At 36.6% G+C, this 21446-nt stretch overlaps 1 protein-coding gene across 7 annotated transcripts in view; it reads left to right on the forward strand.

The window, feature by feature from the left end:
• Positions 1 to 3580: 3580 nt before the first annotated feature.
• LOC137286569 (anoctamin-1-like) overlaps positions 3581 to 21446 on the forward strand; it is a 40572-nt gene continuing 22706 nt past the window's right edge. The window contains exons 1-5 of one of the 7 annotated variants that reach the window (XM_067818501.1): positions 3581 to 3627; positions 7774 to 7902; positions 13708 to 13799; positions 19634 to 19786; positions 20126 to 20221. In XM_067818501.1, the coding sequence (XP_067674602.1) occupies positions 7854 to 7902; positions 13708 to 13799; positions 19634 to 19786; positions 20126 to 20221 (390 nt within the window). In that variant the 5' untranslated portion in view covers positions 3581 to 3627; positions 7774 to 7853. Of the gene's footprint in view, positions 3628 to 7773; positions 7903 to 11524; positions 11837 to 13707; positions 13800 to 15804; positions 15813 to 17940; positions 18075 to 19633; positions 19787 to 20125; positions 20222 to 21446 lie in introns of those variants that run through there. The other 6 variants (XM_067818500.1, XM_067818502.1, XM_067818499.1 and 3 more) reach the window with 6 other exon arrangements.

The following is a 21446-nucleotide window of genomic DNA, read 5'->3' on the forward strand; positions in this document are numbered from 1 at the left end:
TGTTTTGAAACACTGAAGAAAATTATCGTGGTGTTCGAAATCAACTGCTTTCAAGAGTTTATATTCTCTCTTATTGTTTAGGTATTTCCAAACCAATTGATATTACAAGTATTGATCACACACACAGGCGTAAAGCTGTATAGGATGTAGTGCATTTCTCACTTTCGTGATACTGACTGATTTGTAAACACTAGCATTTAAGCAACCTCTCAAAGACCTAAAATAAAAACGTACGTTTCAATGCATAAAACTTCTAAAAATGTACGTCATAAATAAATAAAGAACTAACTTAGATTCGGCATCAGCTGGTGTCCTGATGACGTCAAACAGACGAACAACTCGTAGACAGCTCAAAGAATTCAGCAGTCAAGTGCATTAAAATCTTTGTATTAATAAGAATCAGCTGAAAACGATCATGTTGATTTTTACATGTGATAAAGCACCTATACACAAACTGATGGCCAATGACAACAGGGCTGAAACAGTTGTGGGACGAATAATGTATCACCTACGAAGTATGCATGTTGATGTATGTCGAATGATGTACGTGTCCATGTAACAGGGACGTGTAGCTCAGTGCTGTCACGTCTGTGGTCAGAGGTGGACGCTCAGTGACCATTAGTCAGCTAGTGGTGTTACATAACATAACGTAATGTTAACTACACACGTCAACCTACGTACTACCATCAGTATTAGACAGTGCCGTGATCAGCTGTAGCCCAATTTATCAGTGTGGTATGTAACCCGTTTAGACCTGCTCAGAGGTGTTCCTCCGAAAGTGGAATCAAGTTTTGGTCCACCCGTGGTTTTCAATAAATGTAAGGTTTCTTAAAGGAAATCACCCTCTTTCTCAGTATTCTCTATAGATTCGCATATAGCAGGGAGCCTATGTAGAGTATCCCTGCTTATAGTTACGCGCGGTATTTCCACGTGAAACCTCCTACAGGCAGTATATGACGTGCATAGGGTGCGAATAAGGTGAGTAGGTGAGGTATGTACATTGTCGAATCTGCACAACGATAACCGTGATCGATGTTATGAGCACCAGTCGTTTCTGTCGCTGAGGGCGATACTCAGTCGCAACTTAACAACTGAGCGCTGGGGATACGTTGCACCTAACACAGTCTCGTAGAGAATGTATACAGGACACACTGAATGAGATAAATAATCAATTATTTTCAATAATTATTTATTTTTGCCATCAAGAATGATATCTGAGATTTACCGCGTTAAGTGCCCATGAAAAGACATAACTACATCAGAATGGCCCGTTTTACAAAAAGTGAAAGAAAAACTGATATCCTTTTGGCGATATAGATAATGATGCAGAGATTAATTGTTTCGTTAAAATTATCGGTAATCCCTTTGTTATTCAGAAGAACATATTTTGCTTTCTCGACATAACCTGTTTCGTCAAAATCGAATCTTATGATAGAGTGGAAGGTGTGGAAGCCTAGTGGTTAAAGCGTTCGCTCATGCAAAGACCTGGGTTCGATTCTCCACATGGGTATAATGAGTGAAACCCATTTCTGGTGTAACCTGCATTGCTGGAATATCGCTAAAAGCGACGTAATAGCAAACTCACTCACTCTCTTACTTAAGATATAAGAAGATTCAAGTTCTTGGAGTTCCGATGATCTGAGAAGCTGTTCAAAGGGGTACCCTATGTGGCACGCCAAAGGGTTTCGTCAAAGTGAAATAAGTCTGCGATCGAAAACACGTTTGGCTTTCCTCAAACTCGAAGTTAGCCTTGCTCCAAGGATGTAGTGAAGACCTATGGATGTATTGCAATTCTACCCTTTAAAGGGGCATGTCTCGATAAGATGAAAGTAAGGATACCAGTCTGTTATTTATATTTTTAAGAAATTATATTTAAACTAATAATCATTCGTCAAAGGCTTATCCAAGTCTAACTGGTAACTAACTCGTCATAATGTCCCACCAACAGGGTTAGCCTAAACTCACTCACCCATTACGTCATGCTTAGTCACACCAGGTGTGTTCTTTAATCCCGTTCTTATCAGTCAACCATAACGTTTGCTTGTTGTAGGGCCACAGACGAGCCGGGGACCTGTTTTAACTGACGAAATCCCTGAAATAGCCTGAAGCGTTCGCGGGTGGTACTTTTGTTAGCATTGTGTTTTCAGTGAAACACTAATACCAAAATCCGAAAAAATAAAACATGTTTCTTCAACTTCTGCCACACTTCCAATACATGTGAACAGTGTTATTCTGACCGCGTATAGCAAGTCATTTTTTGTGTAAGCTCCGTAAATAGGTTGCAAATTAAACTTCATATTTAGATATTACTGACGGGTTGCCCAGTCGTTTTAGCAACAGTTGTTTCATATTAGCGTCTACGCCCTGTGATCGTGATCAGCTATGGATAAAGGATTGTTTCCGAGTGTTGGCTATAAGAGGGAACCAGTAGCTGAAAAATATGCTCTCGTTATTTGACCAATAGATGTATACAGAAAGCTAAAGAAACCTTTCACGGTTTGTTTATTTGTTTTTATATTTTTACTGTTATTATGGGATTTTTTAAGATTCCAAGGTGGATAAAGAAATACTAGTATATACTTTGTCTGTTGTTCGGTGTTCAGGGGAATATTGAGATCTTATCAGAGATTATTTACCTCAGATGTGTTGTAAAATGGGAAATATCAGAGCCCATTGTCGGTGATCGGTATCAAAATGGAGTCTCGTAGACTAATTGTCTTTGATACAGATGTGTCACAAACAGAAAGAAATTTAATCAAACAGAACAATTGTGGAATTCTAGACTTGCTTTATCCAGGGAAGTAAGACTTGCGTTAGGAAAGGGACAACAGGGTGGTGGTCGAAAATAACATTTGGCTGTAGGACTGTGAGACAGACTATAGGCCAACTGGCATAGGTCGGCCTCTGCGACACAATGCCAGTGAGCAGGTGAGAATAGAGGACAGGTATATACAGTTGAAATGAAAACGCTGAATAGGCAGTGTGCGAAATAGTTTCCAGCTCTGGCTGAAAGTTACGAGCCCAGAGAATAATTCACTTGTCCGAAATTTGACACGGGTTTCGTAATTAAGTTGCGAGTATGATGAACATTTTTATAAGGTCATAATATTGCATGATTTAAAAGTGTATTATGATAGGTCGGAGTGACACAGTGAAAATTTACTAGCCAAGCGGACCAGTGACTTGCGATTTACTGGCCAGATTGGAGTTTTACTAGCCAGCTAACGGCTCCGTAGCTATATTTCGCTCACTTTAAAGCAACATTTTGATTTGGTCTTCAAAATTTGGGTGAAACATTAATTTTTGGGGTGTGTGGGTGTGTGTGTAGGGTGTGTGTGTTAAACTTACTAGTGGGTTGTTTTTGTTGTTAATATTTACACTTGAACTTGTTTAATATGTCACTGTTGTCCGTACTTCCCATAGATCATACACGCATGATTTCTGTCCATGCCTCAAACGGTACGCACAACGTTAGGAGTAATGCCTACTTACTCCTTTGTCGATGTACTCAAATTTGATTGTCGACAGGTGGCCTTGGTGTGGTGCGAGGGGAGCGCAAGCGCTTGATTGCAAGTTAACCAGTCTAATTATAACTTCAAGTTTCCGGTTGACCATGAACTTCTCTGGGTAAGTGCGGCATCTTCTGTTTCATGTCTGGTGCATCGTGTATTGATTATGTTTCTTTCCAAATCATAGGAAAGCCTCTACTAACGCCACGGAATGCTATAGAACCTGAAACGAGAGCACGGCTCTTCGAGTTTTCTTCACAAGCACCCATGCCGATAGTGCTACGAATTTTATCGTCTGCCTGCTCACGGTCCGCCGGCCCAGTCCAGCCCACTGCAGTAAGCAGTGTCTGCTTGTAGCAATCATCCTCATCCACAGTAATAGCTTGAATAGAAATGTATATATGTGGCGTGAATATGGCACTAGGACATGAGGCTGCCTGGGATTGTTTGCATTCCACACTCAGACCACATAATGGGCACATTCCATATTATTTGTGACAGTGGTCCACACCCAGTCGGGTTCCATAACATGTTGAAATTACAAAGGTGAATGCAGTTTTCTGGTAAACAACGGGGAATACCTCAAATCAGCCATCATTTCTACTCATATTCCTTTCAAAAAGGTAGTATATGCATTGCGTTAACAAATGTTTTTTTCCCCATCTGTATTTCAAGAAATGGGATACTATTTCAAAGGGATGGACATCATCACGAATAGTTTGAAGCCAGTGCGGTCTGCTTCAAAAGACAGGTGTAAACCGTGTAGGTTTCATTCTATGACATGGTGTGCCAGTTTTGCAGGGGAAGTGTTGTTGTCCTAACCAGTCGTGATACCATATACTTGAATATACATTCAGTGTTGGCTCAAGAGAGGGTTTTGGAGTGTTTTGACTCATCAAATTCAGTGAGGACCCCCTCTATTTTACATCTGCCCATCTATTTAACATTGGAGGGGGTCCAGAAACATTATTTTCATCAATTTGGACCCAATCAAAATTTCACCCAAATCTAACACTGTACATTTCTAGAAATTATCCAAAATATCCTACTCCTGTACTTCCGATTCAAGGTTTACTTAAAACGAGATAAAGCATGTTAACTAGTTTTGAAATGGATAAGTTCCATCTCATGTTTAAAGGTTAAGGAGGTCCATATACGGCATGCTTAAAATGTGGTTTGCTAAGGATGTTCCTTGACCCCAATGATTGCTGATCAGGATAAAGTTTGTGTTACATGTGGACACTTTCTCAATTGCATTGTGTTTTAACAGGATAAATATTCACCTGGAGTGAGGGATTCTGGGATATTCATAGGTACCAATGTACAAGCAGGGCGATGACAAAATTTCAAGTGTTAATATGTGTTTGGCCATGAATATTTATAAAGCAGATTGCTGGCACAATGTACATGATGGATATAACATGTTGTTAAGAATATGACGATATACAATGAAAATAAAATAAGATCTCTGTCGCATATTATTTTACATATCTTAATGTCTTAATTACACAAGCAGTAGTTACAAAATCCCATCGCCCGACACCCAAGACAAGCCAGTTTTCATTTTGGGGAATCAGATAATGGTATCTTACATGTTTGTGGGCTGTTGTATAACTTCTGTGTATGGTTTCAAACTGCAAATAAACTTGGATTTCATTTCACATCTGCTTCAAATAGAGCTGTTTAATTTCACAATGATAATAAAGTGGAGTTATCTTTCTTGTTCTTTATCACTTTTCAATAAATAGTAAACAAAACATTGACCATATTGATTTATGCTTTCATAATTACATCATCATGATTATGTCATAAAAATCAGGACAAGTGGAAAATTAGTCAGGACAAGTTACTTTCTTAAAGTCACGTGCCCTGTGGCAAGTGGCTTTTAAAAAGATTTTGAACCCCTGACAGCAATGTATAATAATAGAACCTAGATATACACGAGAAACGAATACAAAAGTACTTAAAATTTTTAGCTTGTTTGTATTATGGTTGCATAAGATTCACTAAAATTTAGAAGCTAGAAGATTTTAATATGATTATTTATGAAGTTAAGAGTGTGATTTGGTTGAAGTAACTAACATATGAAATATACAAGACAGAATTCTCAAAACTTGCATTATCACAACATTCCAGTGGAATCAAACTTAAGAACTCACAGAGGTTGCAACAAATTGTACTCTGTTGCGGTCTCTTTTGAAAATACATTTCTGGTGCCCCCACCCGATATTACTGGAATATTGCTAAGAGAGGCATAAAACAATACTCAGTCACTCTTTTGAAAGGATGGAATATGCCCTCAGCAACCCATACTTGCCATAAAAGGCGACTATGCTTGTTGTAAAAGGTGACTAATGGGATTGGGTGGTCAAGTTCTCTGCCTTGGTTGACACATGTCATCGTTTCTGAATTGTGCAGATTGGTGGTGTTGATCATGGGATTGTCTTGACCAGACTCGATTATTTACAGACCACCTCCATATTGCTGGAATGTTATTGAGTGCAGCATAAAAGTAAACTCACTCACTCACTCTTTTGAAAATGTGTGGTGTTCTTATCATGCCAACTTTTTGGGATTGGAGTATTGTTTGTAATTGATGTGGCTATATCTATTTAAAAAAGCATATATGTGCTGTGCTCTGATGATGATGTCCTTTGGTAGGCATGTTTGCAAGGTTGCACGATTATAATACACATTCTGACTGTAGCTTTTCCCCAACCTGGTATGCAACACTTGGATATGTCAAATTGGCATTGCAGCACCATTGCCACTGTCAGTGTCACAGGTTGATTTGCATATCATGTGTCCAGATTTATTTTGTAAACAAACAGTCTCATTCCAAAATCAGACAACAGGACGTTTCTCATGCATTATGTAGATTTGCTACTACACCTTTGAAATATATATATAGGTGCATGATTTTTTATCTTTACAGCAATGACTTGTCAATACCTTTCCATTTGGCTTTGATGACAGTACATGGAGATGTTCAACCTTGTACAGAAAGGATGAATATGCAAAGGAGAATATTTTATTTTGAATATATTCTCACTGAAAGCGAAATGTGACATTTATCAAAATGTGTAGGTAGATGTGTGAAAAATGAAACCAATGAGTAACAAATGCTTCGTGTTGAATGAACTTTGGAAGGTGTGACTAATTGTCACATATCGCTTGAGTAACGAATAGGAAATTGTGTCCTGATGTTGTGAGATATGCTGTTTGGTTCAGAATATGAGAATAATGATGATACATATACTTGATTTGGGGGACACCTGTCCGGTTAGGTTTGTTAAATATGATATAATTAAATAATCAGCTCTGATAGCCTTTTCCTCAACTTGTGTCTTGTCGTCTTCAAAAAGCTGGTATGAAGAGATATGTTCATGATGTTGATTGATGTTTAATTCTATGTTAACTATTGTAATACTGAGTGACACTGAGTGAAATACAACAGAGGTAAAAATTAACAGACACCAGTGTTCACGAATAGTGTCTGAAACTCTGACAAATCCGGCAGATTTACCAACAGTCAGACAGGATTCCTTAACCATGTTAACCTGCTGGCCCCAGTGTCTGACTGAATATATGACAATGACTTTGTCTGAAGTTGTTATTTGTGGCACATGACACTTGTTCACTGTCTATAAATCTATGTTTATAGCGTTTGTCATCATATAATATTACTAATTTCAATGCCAATTATGAGAAATGTTAAATCTGAAATATGTGTTTAATTTTATTATGTGGGTCCTGTAAATGTTCAGTGGGTCAGACAGACATCTGAAACTTACAGGACCCAATGTCCAGTTACACTGAAACAAAATTCGTGAACACTGAGACACTAATACACTTAATGCAATCAAAAATTATAATCAGCATTCCAATGTTTACTAAAGCTCGACATATTTAATGTCCCATGTTTTTGGTTGATTTAAATCAGAAAAATTTTAAATAACAATAATAATATAAAATAAGTCATCATTTTACACATTTATTTGTTAAAAATGCAGGTGATTGAATTACTTTTATGTTTTTACCGATTGAAATTTCATTTAGTTTGAAGCATAAAGTCACAAGCAGGTTTCTGCTAGTGCTTTTAAAAGTTAGGCTCAAACCCTGATACAACACTTATCATTAATAAGACATGCATTTCAAATTCTCTCTTCTCAATGACCAAATTAAATCCAATATTATGTGTCATTTACTATTCATTTCTGTAAGAAATTCCTCATGTAAGAGCATTTATACCTTCTTTCTGCAGCACCACAGTTGCATGAGGAGCTGGAAACTAACTGTTGTACATAAGAAAGATTAAGTCTTGGAACAAAGTGAGGGGAGCACATGGCATCGAGAGACGAAGAACTGCGACTACACATGCTTGATCAGGACGGTAAGCATGTTTTATAATTGTGTAATGCTTTCCCAAGTTACTTGGATGATTGGTATATCAACTGAAAACCTTCAAGGTGGTGGTACTTGGAAACACACTCTCTTGTCAAGCTTTACCTCTCTGAAAGTAATGTCAGCTTAAAGAATTATTTAATATAACGTCTGCCTCATGAAGGTCAGTTTGTAAAACCTGCAGAAGTTTTAAATGATAGTTCAAATAAATCAAGATAATTCAAGCTATGTTTAGATTGCATTATTTTTTTTATTTTATTCCATTTTCAGTATTACAATGTGTACAATGTAGTGTTTGATTTCACAAAATGGTGATGACACATCTGTTATTCACTGCCAGTTCTTTCACTGAACCAGGGATTTACAGGATCCAAATTCCAGTGCACACTTGGAAATTTATAACCGAATCGCAGAAAAAGTCCAAATACTTTAGTAAAAATTCCGATCAAGTCACAATCAGTTTACACTAAGTTTGCTACTGGCTGGGTTATGCTGCGATTTGCTATCTCATTGCGGTAACACTTGATGTGCTGATCAAGATGCACAATACAATAACAGTAGTAATGATAATATTTAAGTGTCTGGCCCCTCCAGGACACTTGAAATTATAAGCATGAGTTCCCTCAAATATAGCACTCAAGGTAAATCCCTGCTGAGCTATCCAAACGTGAGCTCTAAAAACTGCGAACTATAAGGTTTCAAACAGGTTTTCAATGTCACTTTGACATTGAGTGAATGAATAAAGTGATCAGAGAGTAGGAAAAACATTAACCATGAGTTTTGGTGCACTTTCCAAATCCATGGAACTAGGTATAGGTAAATCAAGTACCGGTATATAAGCATATTGGACTATAAAAACAAGATGCTTTACTTTGAGCGTGTGGAAGCCATTATCAATTTGTTTGACAAACAGGTATTTGGTTGCTATTTATAGATATGCCAATCAGTGATGGGTTAACAAACCATTATTGATATTCTATCTGTGTGACACATTTTAGATCAAGTTGTGTTTAGAATTTTTCAAGATTCTTTCAATTGCAAATATTTAGAGATAAAAAAAAACTTTAAGTTTGTTTCAGTTGGCTTGAATTGATAAAATAGGCAACATGATTTTGATGTATTGCTGTGCTAGCACTTATTTTTCATTTATATTTTAAATTTTCAAATGTGTGTTATATGTATAGTATACGCAGCTTGTGTCAAGGTCTGTATCATTACTGATAGTAAAAAATAAATACTGGTAGTTGTAAATGCCTGCTTACATGAATTTGATAGAAATCATTGATCATGGAAATGTTCACTTGTCTATTTTGCCACAAACAGCAAATTATTATGTTAAACACCATTTTACTTTACCTCATCTCTTGAAAAAGTTGAATAATACTCTGAAATAGACTGAAAATTCAGGTTAGAAGACAACATATGGTATATTTGCAAATATATGCATCACGTTTTCATGTTAAATAACTTGTATTCACATATTCTTTTTCATAGGTCAGCACACTTTTATAAGTTGCTATGATGCAAAACAAAAATAGATTCAAGCCATCAAGGTGTATATTGTTTTCAGAATTAACCTTGTGAACTGTGTCATAGATTGAAAACACTTATGTGCTATGTTTAACACTAAGGAGAAATATGCTGACAGGTTGAGCAGTAGTTACCGTTTCCTTTTGAGATGTGTGATGCTTTCTGTATATTTGTAGCTTTAGTTCTATTATTTGATTTTAAAGTGTACTGTATATTTGTTTTGGTGACTGTTTTCTCTATGTTTACAATATTTTTGATTGTTTAAGTATGTGGTCATATCAGTAACTTGAGTAATTGTTTTACTTGAGAAATAAGATTACGTTTCACCCTTTTCATAACATATATTTAGAGAGTGTAACTTGGGTAGATTTAGCTTGAATTATCATTCAGTTTTGAGAGTTACATGATTTTGATATTTTCTTGTTGTAGTCTGACAATGCCAGATGCCTGTCTGCCAGTACACCATTTTTTTCAAATTTTGAGGGCACTGTTATTCCTGTACTTTATATGATCATTTTGCAAACCATTACTTACATCACGTTACAAGAGAACATTGATGGTACTTGTTTAGTAAAATGTAGACTGATACTGAAATGTGCCGCAAGTAATGCTTGCTTGATTCTGTACTGTGTAAGACTTGTGCATTGTTAATATTGATTTTGAATTGTATCACTGAGCATGACAGATGTCATAGAGTACACCTTTTCATTCAGTCCAGTCTCACGTGATGAAGGCCATATTCAAAATTGTTGTTGTCAGCCCATAATATGAAAATTCAATTTCAGCATAATTTGTTTTATATGTTGCATATGTGGGATATATGAAGTTTAGCTCAAGCTTGCTACACAATAGAGTTCATTCTTATGTACTGCATGTGGGATATCTGTAGTTTATATCCGGCTCTCTAATAGAATAAGGATAAGTATCATTCATGTGGGATGTTATTCGTAAATCCATTGGCTTGAAATGTGTGCATACTTTCAATCTGATAAATACAGTGATCATTGTTGAATTTGCCCTGTAACAACCTTGGTGTGTTGACCCCATTACATCCCTTTCCTTTTATGTAGTGCTGAGACCCTGACAGTACATACCTTGATGGCGCTTTTTTGCATGTGGGATTTCCGTAGTTTTGCTTGGATTCTCTTTATAATAGGGTTCTTTTGTAGTGCATACAAAATATCACCAGCTGCAGCTTCCTAGTTTCAGTATTAAATCACATACCCCTTGATAAAATGGTTGACATTCTCGTCCTGCATTTCCAGAAGTGAAGTTACCTCGAAAAATATATCTCATACCAAATCAGTTTTAGACAAAATATCCTCAATGTATGATACATGGCTGCAATGTTGGTTCTATATTTGTGCATCTAAATAATTCAAAGAGATTATTAAATATAACAAAAGAAGCAATATATTACTGAATATTGATAATAGCAATGAATAAAGAACTGTACTGACCTTTATTATTTGTTATGGATCTGGTTTAAACATAACCTCTTTTGAACTATCAACTGAGATGTAAGATAAAATATCATTTCTCCACTCATAACCCGTTATAGCGACATTAGAACATTTTCGTAATCCAGTTAGGCTTGAAACATTACCCAAGTTAAAAATATGATATTCAAGAAAATTTTGAATGACAAGTCAGTCTGAGCCTGAGTTATGTAGAATAACCCTCCACAGAATAAAGTATGCAGGTGCCTTTTTACTTCAGTTTATGCCTTGAAGCAAAATCATACTTTTTTCTATAACTATGTTATGTGGTTCACACTCTGATTACCACATATTTTTTGTGTTGTCATGTGTGCCAGCATGGCTAATGTGGGCCTTTCCAAGGTTTCTATAAACATTGTCGTCAGTGTTCAAAGTTACCTACATGCCTGGCATTGTTTGCTACTCACTCGCATGGGCCATCAACTCACTGATCTCACCATTCCACCCTATGAATTCACTCCACTACCTGTCACAGTCTGAGATTGGAGCAGTCCACTGGCTAGAAAAGGGGTAATGGCCAGTTGTGAGGTGTGTTCTGGATGACCTAGTTGTGAGTCTGTCAACACTGTAGCATCAACACCGGTCATGCGCAGTGGGCACAGCTTCCTCTACAGGTAACAGTGGATCTGGATTTGAATACAGATGTAAAGTTGATACAAATACGTTGACTGACCACACTAAGTTTATTGTCTTCACGCTTCATGGACCACAGAGGCGAGGATATGATGTAACACAGTGCCAGACACACCACCAAGGAGTGCCACGCCCATCTGACTGCATGGTCAATATAGCGTAGTTTCACTGAAACTACTTGACCATTCACCATGGCCACTGAAGACAACGGTATCCACTTGCAGAACTTCTCACGGCTTAATGAACCTGCTCAGGGGAGATGTGAGTTGTGCTAAGTGATATTACCCGTAGTAATCATGGTAATGACAGAAGGATGTTAAGGCAGTTTGTCCTACTGGTCACTACACTTTGGTGATTGATCAAAACATTAAATAAGTAACTATTGAATAGTTAAATCTTCCTGATGACAAAACTTCAGGATACATTTTCCACATCATCGAGAGACATGATGTGTGGAGGAGGAGGAGGAGGAGGTTGAGATGGTGTGTGCCCTGACACGTAGATTTGTTCATGTTTCCGTGTAAACATTCCTTGCACCCCTCTATTATGGGAAAGTATGTCAGATTTGTATGTACCATTATTGCACTTGCAAAAGCTCCAGAGCTCTACATGTGTGTAAGGCCTTTAAACTGTATGCAATAACTCCTAGAGGTGTTTGTAAGTAGAACCAGAGATTATTCATTTTGTAGGCATTTAATGAAATTTAGTACATGATATTAGAGCACAGTTTCTAAAAGGCAAGAGTCAAGTCTGAACCTAATCAGTATAGTTCTTCTGTATTTAAAATTAGACTTTTAGTTTCTTGTTACTGTGTAAAATTGACAGTTCAGTTTGGTTTGAAAATATTGCTGTTTAATTCAGATAATGTTGCCTCTGAAAATTGGTTACCTTTTGGATATTTTTGTTTTTATCCTGTGTCATCAGTGAGCTGTCTCAAATAAACACCTTTCATCATGGGATCTTTATCAAAATACTTCTGTTACATAACTTTCAAGTTAATATATTTGATTAAAATATAACTTACCCTCTTACTTTCACACTGGCTTGCCACACAAGTTTTCTTTGTGTAATCCCTGTTTTTTATGTCATCTGCGTGCACCACTGTTAAAGCAGTGATATCTTGCAGCTGTGATTATGCTGACTTCCACACTTCTGGACGATTTTGGACACATGTGGAAATGTATGATAGTGCTATCACTTTCTTTCAACAAACATCATAATGGGTGCTGTGTGCTCATGTGTTTATTACCAATTGCTTCTTTATAATACCCGACACATGGAAATGCCTTTGGTATCTAGAATGACATAAAACTTTCCAGAAGTTTCTAATCTCATCAAAATCTGATCTAAGTGTTTGCTAATAATAACAACAGACATCTGAGGACATATTGTTGAAGTCAAGGGCATGATTGGCACAGACATGATAGGTGCCACTATTTGCTGTGCATAGTTTTGTGGGTTTAATCCAAGTTTGCCAAGTGATTATGGCTTCGGCTTGTCGTTCTGAAGAGCTGGATTTGATTCCCCATATGGGCATATTGTGTAAAGCCCATTTCTGTTCTCTGTTGTGATATTGCTGGAATATTGATAAAAGTGGCATAAAACTAAAGCCACTCATTCATTCACCAAGTTTGCCGTTATTGTGTTTGTAGGTTTGTCATAACCATAACCATGCTTGTGGGTTTTCCACAGAGTGAGAAACATCAGGGAACGTAGCACTTCTGGCATTCACCTTTGTGATCATGTAAACAAGACGATGATCGGTTTGATGTTCTGATGTGTGCTTGTTACACTGAATCTGGCCCAGATTTTTTATGTTTTGAATCAAACTAGAAACTAGACACTTTTGGGAGATCAAGTTAGTCATTATTCAGAGACCCAGATAAGCTGCGTATCCGGGTTCCAATTATTTCCAATTATTATTTCCAATTACACATTGCAAAATAAATATTGTGTATCAATTATGCATTTAAAATGTTAAATACACAAAAAGTTTAAAACATATGCATTCAAAATATATTTACAAAAATGAACTAAATCTTACCAGGGACTAATTTTAGTTATGTGTTTAATACCAGTGACTTCATTTGGTTTAATTTGGCAGCATATTGACAAGAAATATTGCATTGCAGTTTCTGCTTTGGGACGAGACGGAATGACACCAGATGATGATGATGATGATGCTGACGGCCAGTCTGTGGATCCAACGCGTCAGAAGCCTAAGGTAGCGCATACTTTTTTACACATTTGCTGGAATAAACCACAAACTTCAAATTTGGGAACTGCCTTTGATCTTTCAAAAAATAAATCTTCCTTTTCTTTTGAAGAAGCAAAAATGTCATCTAAAAATATAAAACTGAAAATGGTTGTGATTCATAGTAACTTGATTCAGGGTTAGTGATCTGTGCTTTTATTGATCATTTCATTGATATTTTACATAATCATGATCTGATCCTGTGATCCAAAATATTTCAATTTCAGAAAGCTTATGATATTTGAGCCTGGATCACATAAACCCCACTGTTTCCTTGTTTTTGGTTGAAGCAAGTCCGAACACTTCCTGTTGTTTTTTCACAACTGTGTTGCCCATGGTTGCATCACTTTATACTGTCCTCCCACATGGGGTTGGCACTCCATGATATGACTGAAATAGTGTTGAATGTGACACTAAGCCTGACTTACTGTTGAGTCATTTGTCATTTCAATTTTCATTGTTGGTTGACACATATTTATTCCTCAAAATAATTTTATGGATGGTTGAAAAATCTAAACTCGCTCAATCACTCACTATATGTAAATCAGTCTGAATAATTTCGTATTTGAATAATTCACTTGACCTCTTCAGTATATTTTCTCATGTTACAAGTACACATGTAACTTCATGTCAGCTGAAGAGATTTGGTTAATGCTTTTAATCATAAAGAAGTTCATATTGGTTCTTGGCAATAAGTATGTCGTTCATTATATCGGGTGCCCATCACTGATCTGGGTTAGAATTGATCTTCAGTAACCGATGCTTGTATTGAGGTGCCTAACAGGATCAGATGGTTGACTTGGCAGGCTTGTTTGGTTGACATGTCATGGTATCAATGCTCATGCTGTTGATCACTGGATTTTCTGGTCCAAACTTGATTATTTAGAGACTTCTGCCATATAGTTGGAATATCACTGAGTGCGGCATTTAAGTAAACTCACTCACTTGCTCTTACTGCTGATTCAGTAAAGCACATGTGTCTTAGGCAGATAACTTCTTGTTTAGACTTGATATATGAATGCGGGTATTTAGTGAAAATTTTGACTGTCCAGTGTTCCAGTGAGGAAAGTCTTCAAACTGATGGCACACATGTAAGAGTTTTGTCCATGCAGGTTAACATTCAAGTCTGATGTTAGACACCAGAAACTAGTAAAATTATGTTTAGTCAGCTCCATTAATAATACTAGATATTATAACACTATATTACATATATGACTGAAAATGATGTGAATAACAGTCTCAAACTTTTTTGGCACAGACAGCTTTTTCAAACTGTTCTTCCCAGATTGAGACCTGTGAAGGTCCAGGGTAGAATAGGCCTTCAGCAACCCATACTTACCACAAAAGGCAACAATGCTTGTAAGAGGCGATTAACTCTCTGATCGGGTCAACACATGTCATCGTTTCCCAACTGCGCAGATCGATGCTCATGCTGTTGATAACTGGATTGTCTGGTCCAGACTCTATTATTTACAGACCGCCACCATATATCTGGAGTATAGCTTAGTGTGGCGTAAAACTAAACTCACTGCCTCCCTCCCTAGATTGAATTTTTAACGTAGGTGTGTAATTAGGCAACTTAGGTTTACCTTAATGAGCAGTAGTCACGTTGCATTATTTTATACACCTAAGGTCAGTGATTTCTGGTTTGCTTTCTTTGCCAATTGAATCACATGGCATATGTAGAGAGAATGATTGCTTGTAGTCTTTGCTTGAATATCCAAACAGTCTGCCAGTCTAGCCATTAGTTTGAAACCCCATTTTAGTACATTTTTTCAGCTTGGCACGAAAGAGACAAAATGATGCATTTCAGTAAATGTTTCTGAGTGTTCATATGATTCATGCACTTTATGACATGTTGAAGTATGATGTCAGTAAAGTGATGCTTTGATACCCTGTCATTGTCTTAGATGAGCCCTTCTGTTTTGTGTCTGAATTAGTATCACCTATTTTTGCTGTTTTCTTTCACAGACATACCTGGAAGTAAGTAGTGTTCTTCCTGGGGATTTGGTCTGTGGCCTGGCGTGCGTGTTTGTCCTCTCGCAATGAGAACAATTTGAATGTAATAAAAAGCATGTACTGTGTGATCAGGACTAATGAGGTGCAACTTGCATTCAGCGCATATCTTTGTTTTCAGGCATAGTGACAGTATCAGTCATTGCACTGTGACTCTGATTATCAGTCCAAGAAATGAATGAGCAATTTAATACACAATTGAGGTCATATACTGGTGACATGTGGGTGAACAAATGTCATATAAGAGAGGTGGCTTCATAGTTCTGAAACTATAGTATGAGTCATATTTAGTAGTACAGTACCTTCTATTAAGAACACCGTCATAACAGTTCAGCAATGATAGGGTCTGAACTTTTCTGCTAACCATCACATGTTTTGAGGACGAGAGTGCTTTTTCCATGTGTTTTGCAGATCAGTTTTCTTTCAAATTGGTATTTGTTAGAGATTGTTCATTGTGATGGCAGCAAGCGACCTTAATTACTTGTTCTGAGCACATATGAAAAATCACTCCTTACTGAAAATGATGTAAGTGATATTAGATATTATTTATAACTACAAACTGTTGAGATCAGATGCTAATGTATTTCCCATGCACTTACAGTTTCACAATTATTAGTTAGTTACCCGGAGCAAAACATCAGTATTTTAACAACTGCCAATCTCATCTCCCACTATTGTGTACACATATATTACAGGGCTAATAGATTAGCTTGGTTAACATCTTTCGTCATTGCTTGCAGCCTGAAACTGTCACTAATGACTGTTTGTCAGTTATCATAAACAGCCTTGGAACATATCAAGAAAGCATCATGGCTAGTAGTTAAAACATTACGAACATGAATGGTCAGTCTTCCCTTAATTGTTCGTAACTCATAGTTGTTACAAGTACTTGTAAAGTATGATTTGAAATGTATATACTGCATCCCAGTGGATGTACAGTAATATTTACTGTACTCAGTTCATGACTGTTCCTGTTATAAATCTTATTTTTGTTGCACTGTTCAATACAGTGTACTATTTCATTACTTCACAGGACCATTGTCCTATGAGGTCCCTTAAAATTAGTAATGGATAAATAGAGGTCCTCTTCATCCCAAGTTTTGTATGGGAAGATAAGACCATCCAGTTGTGTTTATTGACCAAGGACTAAACACATTATGCTTGGGAAAGTGGCTCTCAACATTCCACTAGTCCAGAACCTTTGATAAGCCCACGGGCTAGCAGGCAAGCATGAAGTCTCCTTAATGGATGTTAGGACAATTGGGACTGCTCACTTAGACATAAGGTACTGAATAAATCTTTGGTAGAAAATAGGCTTCTGTTTAGTCATTTCATGTATTGAAGGAGACAGGTTTGCACATTTTGTAATAATTAGCAGATAGAGGGTTTTCAGTATGTAAGACATTTTGTCATGTTCTTATATTTTGCTTCCAAGGCCATGTCACAGCGTATCGCTCAGAGTACAATGCTCAGTGCTGAAAGGAAAATAGAGCTTCATATTTATGTGCCTCCCACATATTCCATGCAGTATATTATCATGTTGATGTGTGGTATAAGTGATATGTATATCTTCAACATACATCAGGTCACAGGTTCCTTACAGATAATTGGCTGATAGTGAATGTACCCTAACTTACATATCCAGTGGTTAGTCAAGTCATTTATCTACCAAAGCACTCAGTTTAATAAATACAACACAAAATCCTATCCAAAAAGAAAACACATATGAAACATGTAAACCTTCCTTCATCTCAACATAATCACATGCCACATATCCTTTCTTCTTCTTTGTTTCTTCTTTTGCAGAGAAGTGGGATGAGGGTGCCAAGAGTATTTCATTCATTTCACATTACAATTGCTGGCGTATGATTCTTGAAAAAATATGACTGCTGAATCTGTAAAACAAGAAATAAAATTAGTCTGGTCTGACTTAGATGTATATTTTCAAGCCGAGAGAACACACCCTGACCCATGTGCTTGTAAGCTGTCGAGTGCAAAGTAAAGAATTGAATGTCACATTAACAGCTTCATAAGTATATGCTCCATATGTTTTATGACATGTAAGTAGATACAGCATCTTTCTCCATATACAGTTATATTTCATAATAAATGGTACGTGATGTTTGGTATGACAAATCTGCTGGAGCCAGGTTGGACTGCACACGTTACATTAGGTGACTGAGGTAACGTTGAGAGTAGAAAGGGAAAATGGCCACAGTGAAACATTAGGTATGTGTTTTATGCAGTGTCTTGTCACATTTCAGATTTAGGAATATACAGCATTGTTCTTTCATGAAACATTTTATTGTGAGATTCATATTTATGAGATTATTTCTGACATTTCCCAGGTCAAGGGCATTGTACACTTGCAATATGGCTGTTTTGAGCAAAGAGAAAATCCAACATCAGTGTTTGAGATAAAGAATTTTGACAAAGGGCCATTTACAGGATTATTAGCCATTTTTTTTTAATTAGAATGGGACACTGCACTTTTATCAATAGTAAGCATCAAAATTTTATGGGTCATTTCTATCCATGACCCAAGGCCACTGCCTTTCCCAGTCCCTGCAACACGTTTCGTGTCATAGGTGATACATTATGTCCTATTATAAACTGAGGTAGACAACTATAACACTACTGTTAAATTTAGCTTTGTAAGCTCCACATGATAAATAAAAGAAAAAAGGACCATGAAACTTGTCTACTGTGTTGTAGGAAATGGTACTGTTACATGTATCCTCTTGTGACATATTTGAGAAACCAAATCATTGTAGTAAAAATATCTGCAAATATAGATTTATGTGAGACTGAAAAGCTATATCAACCTTTCTAATGGTAAGGTATAACAAAAACAATATTGAACAAAACACACCAGTCTGCTACTTAAGTCATTTGTGAGTCTTGTAATAACAGCCTGTTGAGTATGCTCCGGTATTAATAGCGGATGTATATGTTCAACACAAAACAATACAGTTATATATGATGAAAAACTGGGTCTGACATTTAGACTCACAATGTTGTACAGGCTGTGGATGTTGGTCAGAATTAGGATGGGGTTCTGTTTATTCTATATTATTTTTTGTGTGGATAAATAATAAGATGTAACGTTTGGCCATAGTTCCAGAAGAAATTTTATTTTCTTGATGTAGACATTCTACCTAAATTTTGGTACACTTAAAGTTTTTGTATTATGTTTGATGCATTATGTTTTATGCTTTAAAGAATATTTTTGGTATACTGCCAGCTTACAGAATGGACCTGCTTAGTTTTACCATCTATGTTTATGATATAAAAAAAATTAAGCGCCATCAGGTTGATGTTTATTGATTTCACTCCAGTTAGTTTAAAACTTGTCTGCATGATTTGTGTGTTTTGTTTGATACATTTTTCTCACCCTTTGCACATTTTTAACTCTAGAGCATGATCAATTCTTTAGGTTTTGAATTCTTATTTAATTCATAAACTATGTTTCATTTAATTTTGTTTGTTTGACAAGAAAATGCTCAGTAGGTATGTATTTATACATGTAGATGTGGCTATTTAGTTAAAAATCTGTGGTTTGCTATGTGATATTATGACTGTGACAGTCAAGCTACATTGATAGTTGAACTTTGTTCCAAGCTCTGTCATGACACCGTTGTATATGCTCTTGATGAAATATGTGGCATTCCAAGAGGTTGTAGGTACATTTAAATAAAAATGGCAACAATTCTGGATACATTCTGTGGAAATTTTGTCAGGCGTATTGTTTTCCTAATTAATGTTAACATGGTGTTTCAACAATGCAGGTCCGCAACATGTTCTTTCAAGATGGGAACCGTCAAATCGACTTTGTCCTTGCATGGAAGGTCAAGGTTAAGAAACAGCAAGAGGCTGAGGAATCAAGGATGATCTTTGAGAATAACTTGCGTGATGAAGGCCTTGAATTGGAGTATGATAAGGTGAGACAAGCCCCCATCATGTCCATGCTCTGCATGAATGAAATGTTTTATTCATTTATTTATTGTATAGATTTTTGTTGTCTTATGAAATTTAATTCTAATTCAAAAACACATAATTCTGGAAGATCGAAATGATCGTCAGTTCCATAAAAACATTTTACTTGTATATGTGTAATATGTCTGAAGGAATATCTTACCTCTTTAGGGCCTTGTTCCTAGCAATTGTGGTGCCATGATTGTGGTAAGGGTATGTTAAAGTATGAGCGTTACATATATGTATAAGTATCTAGTTTAAAAACCACCATATAGTATGAATTTATACAATTTGTTCAATTGTAGAGGAATGGCGAGACACACTTCGTGAAGATCCACGCTCCTTATAAAGTTTTGGAGAGATATGCTGACATACTCAAGATCCGTATGCCAATGAAGGAGGTATGTGTGAGACTGTAACCCAGGGTGCATTGAGGTTTTGGTAGCTGTTCATGATATAAACCCAGGCATGTGCTAGGAACCCTCATGGGTAGTGGGTAGTGGGTACCGGTAGTTACTGGTTTGGGTCACCCAATGTGAGAACTAACTGGTGATAGGAGATGAAATTCCTTCATGTCAGAAAGAGAGAAATTTGCCTCCCTTAGGTGAAAGGATCCTCTAATTGTGGGGTCTATAGATTTACGTGGTCGATCAGAAATGAAATACTTGTTTGTTTCACTAAAGTGGAAACCATAAACGTTACCCTTCTTTCAACATTGAACAGTCATGCCAAATATGATTGTATAAAATACTGATCTGTCGACTGCCTTTTGCACATATTTACATTATGTAAATGGAAAGATCTTTCCGATTTTTTTTTTTTTTTTCAAGTTTGTATGTAATTGCACATAAGTAGGCATAATGTTGGAAGCATATCCTGGTTATTCATGTGGCAACTCCTCTGTGTGAGTAAAGGTAAGTATTTGGTGCCGAATGACATATTAAGTAGTGAGGAATCAGATGTTGCAATAGCACCCAAGAATACCATTTTTCAGTATCTGTTGTTTGTATGGCTAAAATAGAGTCTATGGTCAACCCCATCCCATTGTAAGTCCAATGTTGTACTCGTTATTGTAATTTTACACCAGGTGGTGACAATGGTTCCTTAAGTTGCTTACACAACATATGGGTAACCATGTGGGACCAACACAGTCACCATGCCCAAAGACAAATTATTTCCCTGCTGCTCCCAAACTATACTGTAAAAATCACTGTGATGTGTATGTGAAATTGTTGACTGTTATATAGTTACCAAATACCTTCACTACTAACTGAAGTATTTTTGTTTATTTCATGAAACGATATGTTCTCTCCATATCCTTATACAGGAATCGAATCTGTATCTGGGTGACAGAAAGATAACAAGTCTTGTATTGGAGGAGGTGATTTGAGCAAGAGTGAACTACCGGCCATCTTTATTACAATGATTACTAAACAATTAGAATGTTTAACATTTTTAATCGGTGTGCTTACTGCCAATAGCTTCAGACTATGTAGCATAACATAAGGAAGCGAGACATGCAGTTGATCTGCCTGCAAGTTGTAGCATAACCATGACAACAGCTGTAGCTAATCTGATCCACAGAGTGGAGCTGTAGGTATGGAGACTCATCTTTATACTCTGGTG

The sequence above is a fragment of the Haliotis asinina genome, chromosome 6, assembly GCF_037392515.1.
Source record: "Haliotis asinina isolate JCU_RB_2024 chromosome 6, JCU_Hal_asi_v2, whole genome shotgun sequence".
In the NCBI taxonomy this organism is placed as follows: Eukaryota; Metazoa; Mollusca; class Gastropoda; order Lepetellida; family Haliotidae; genus Haliotis; species Haliotis asinina.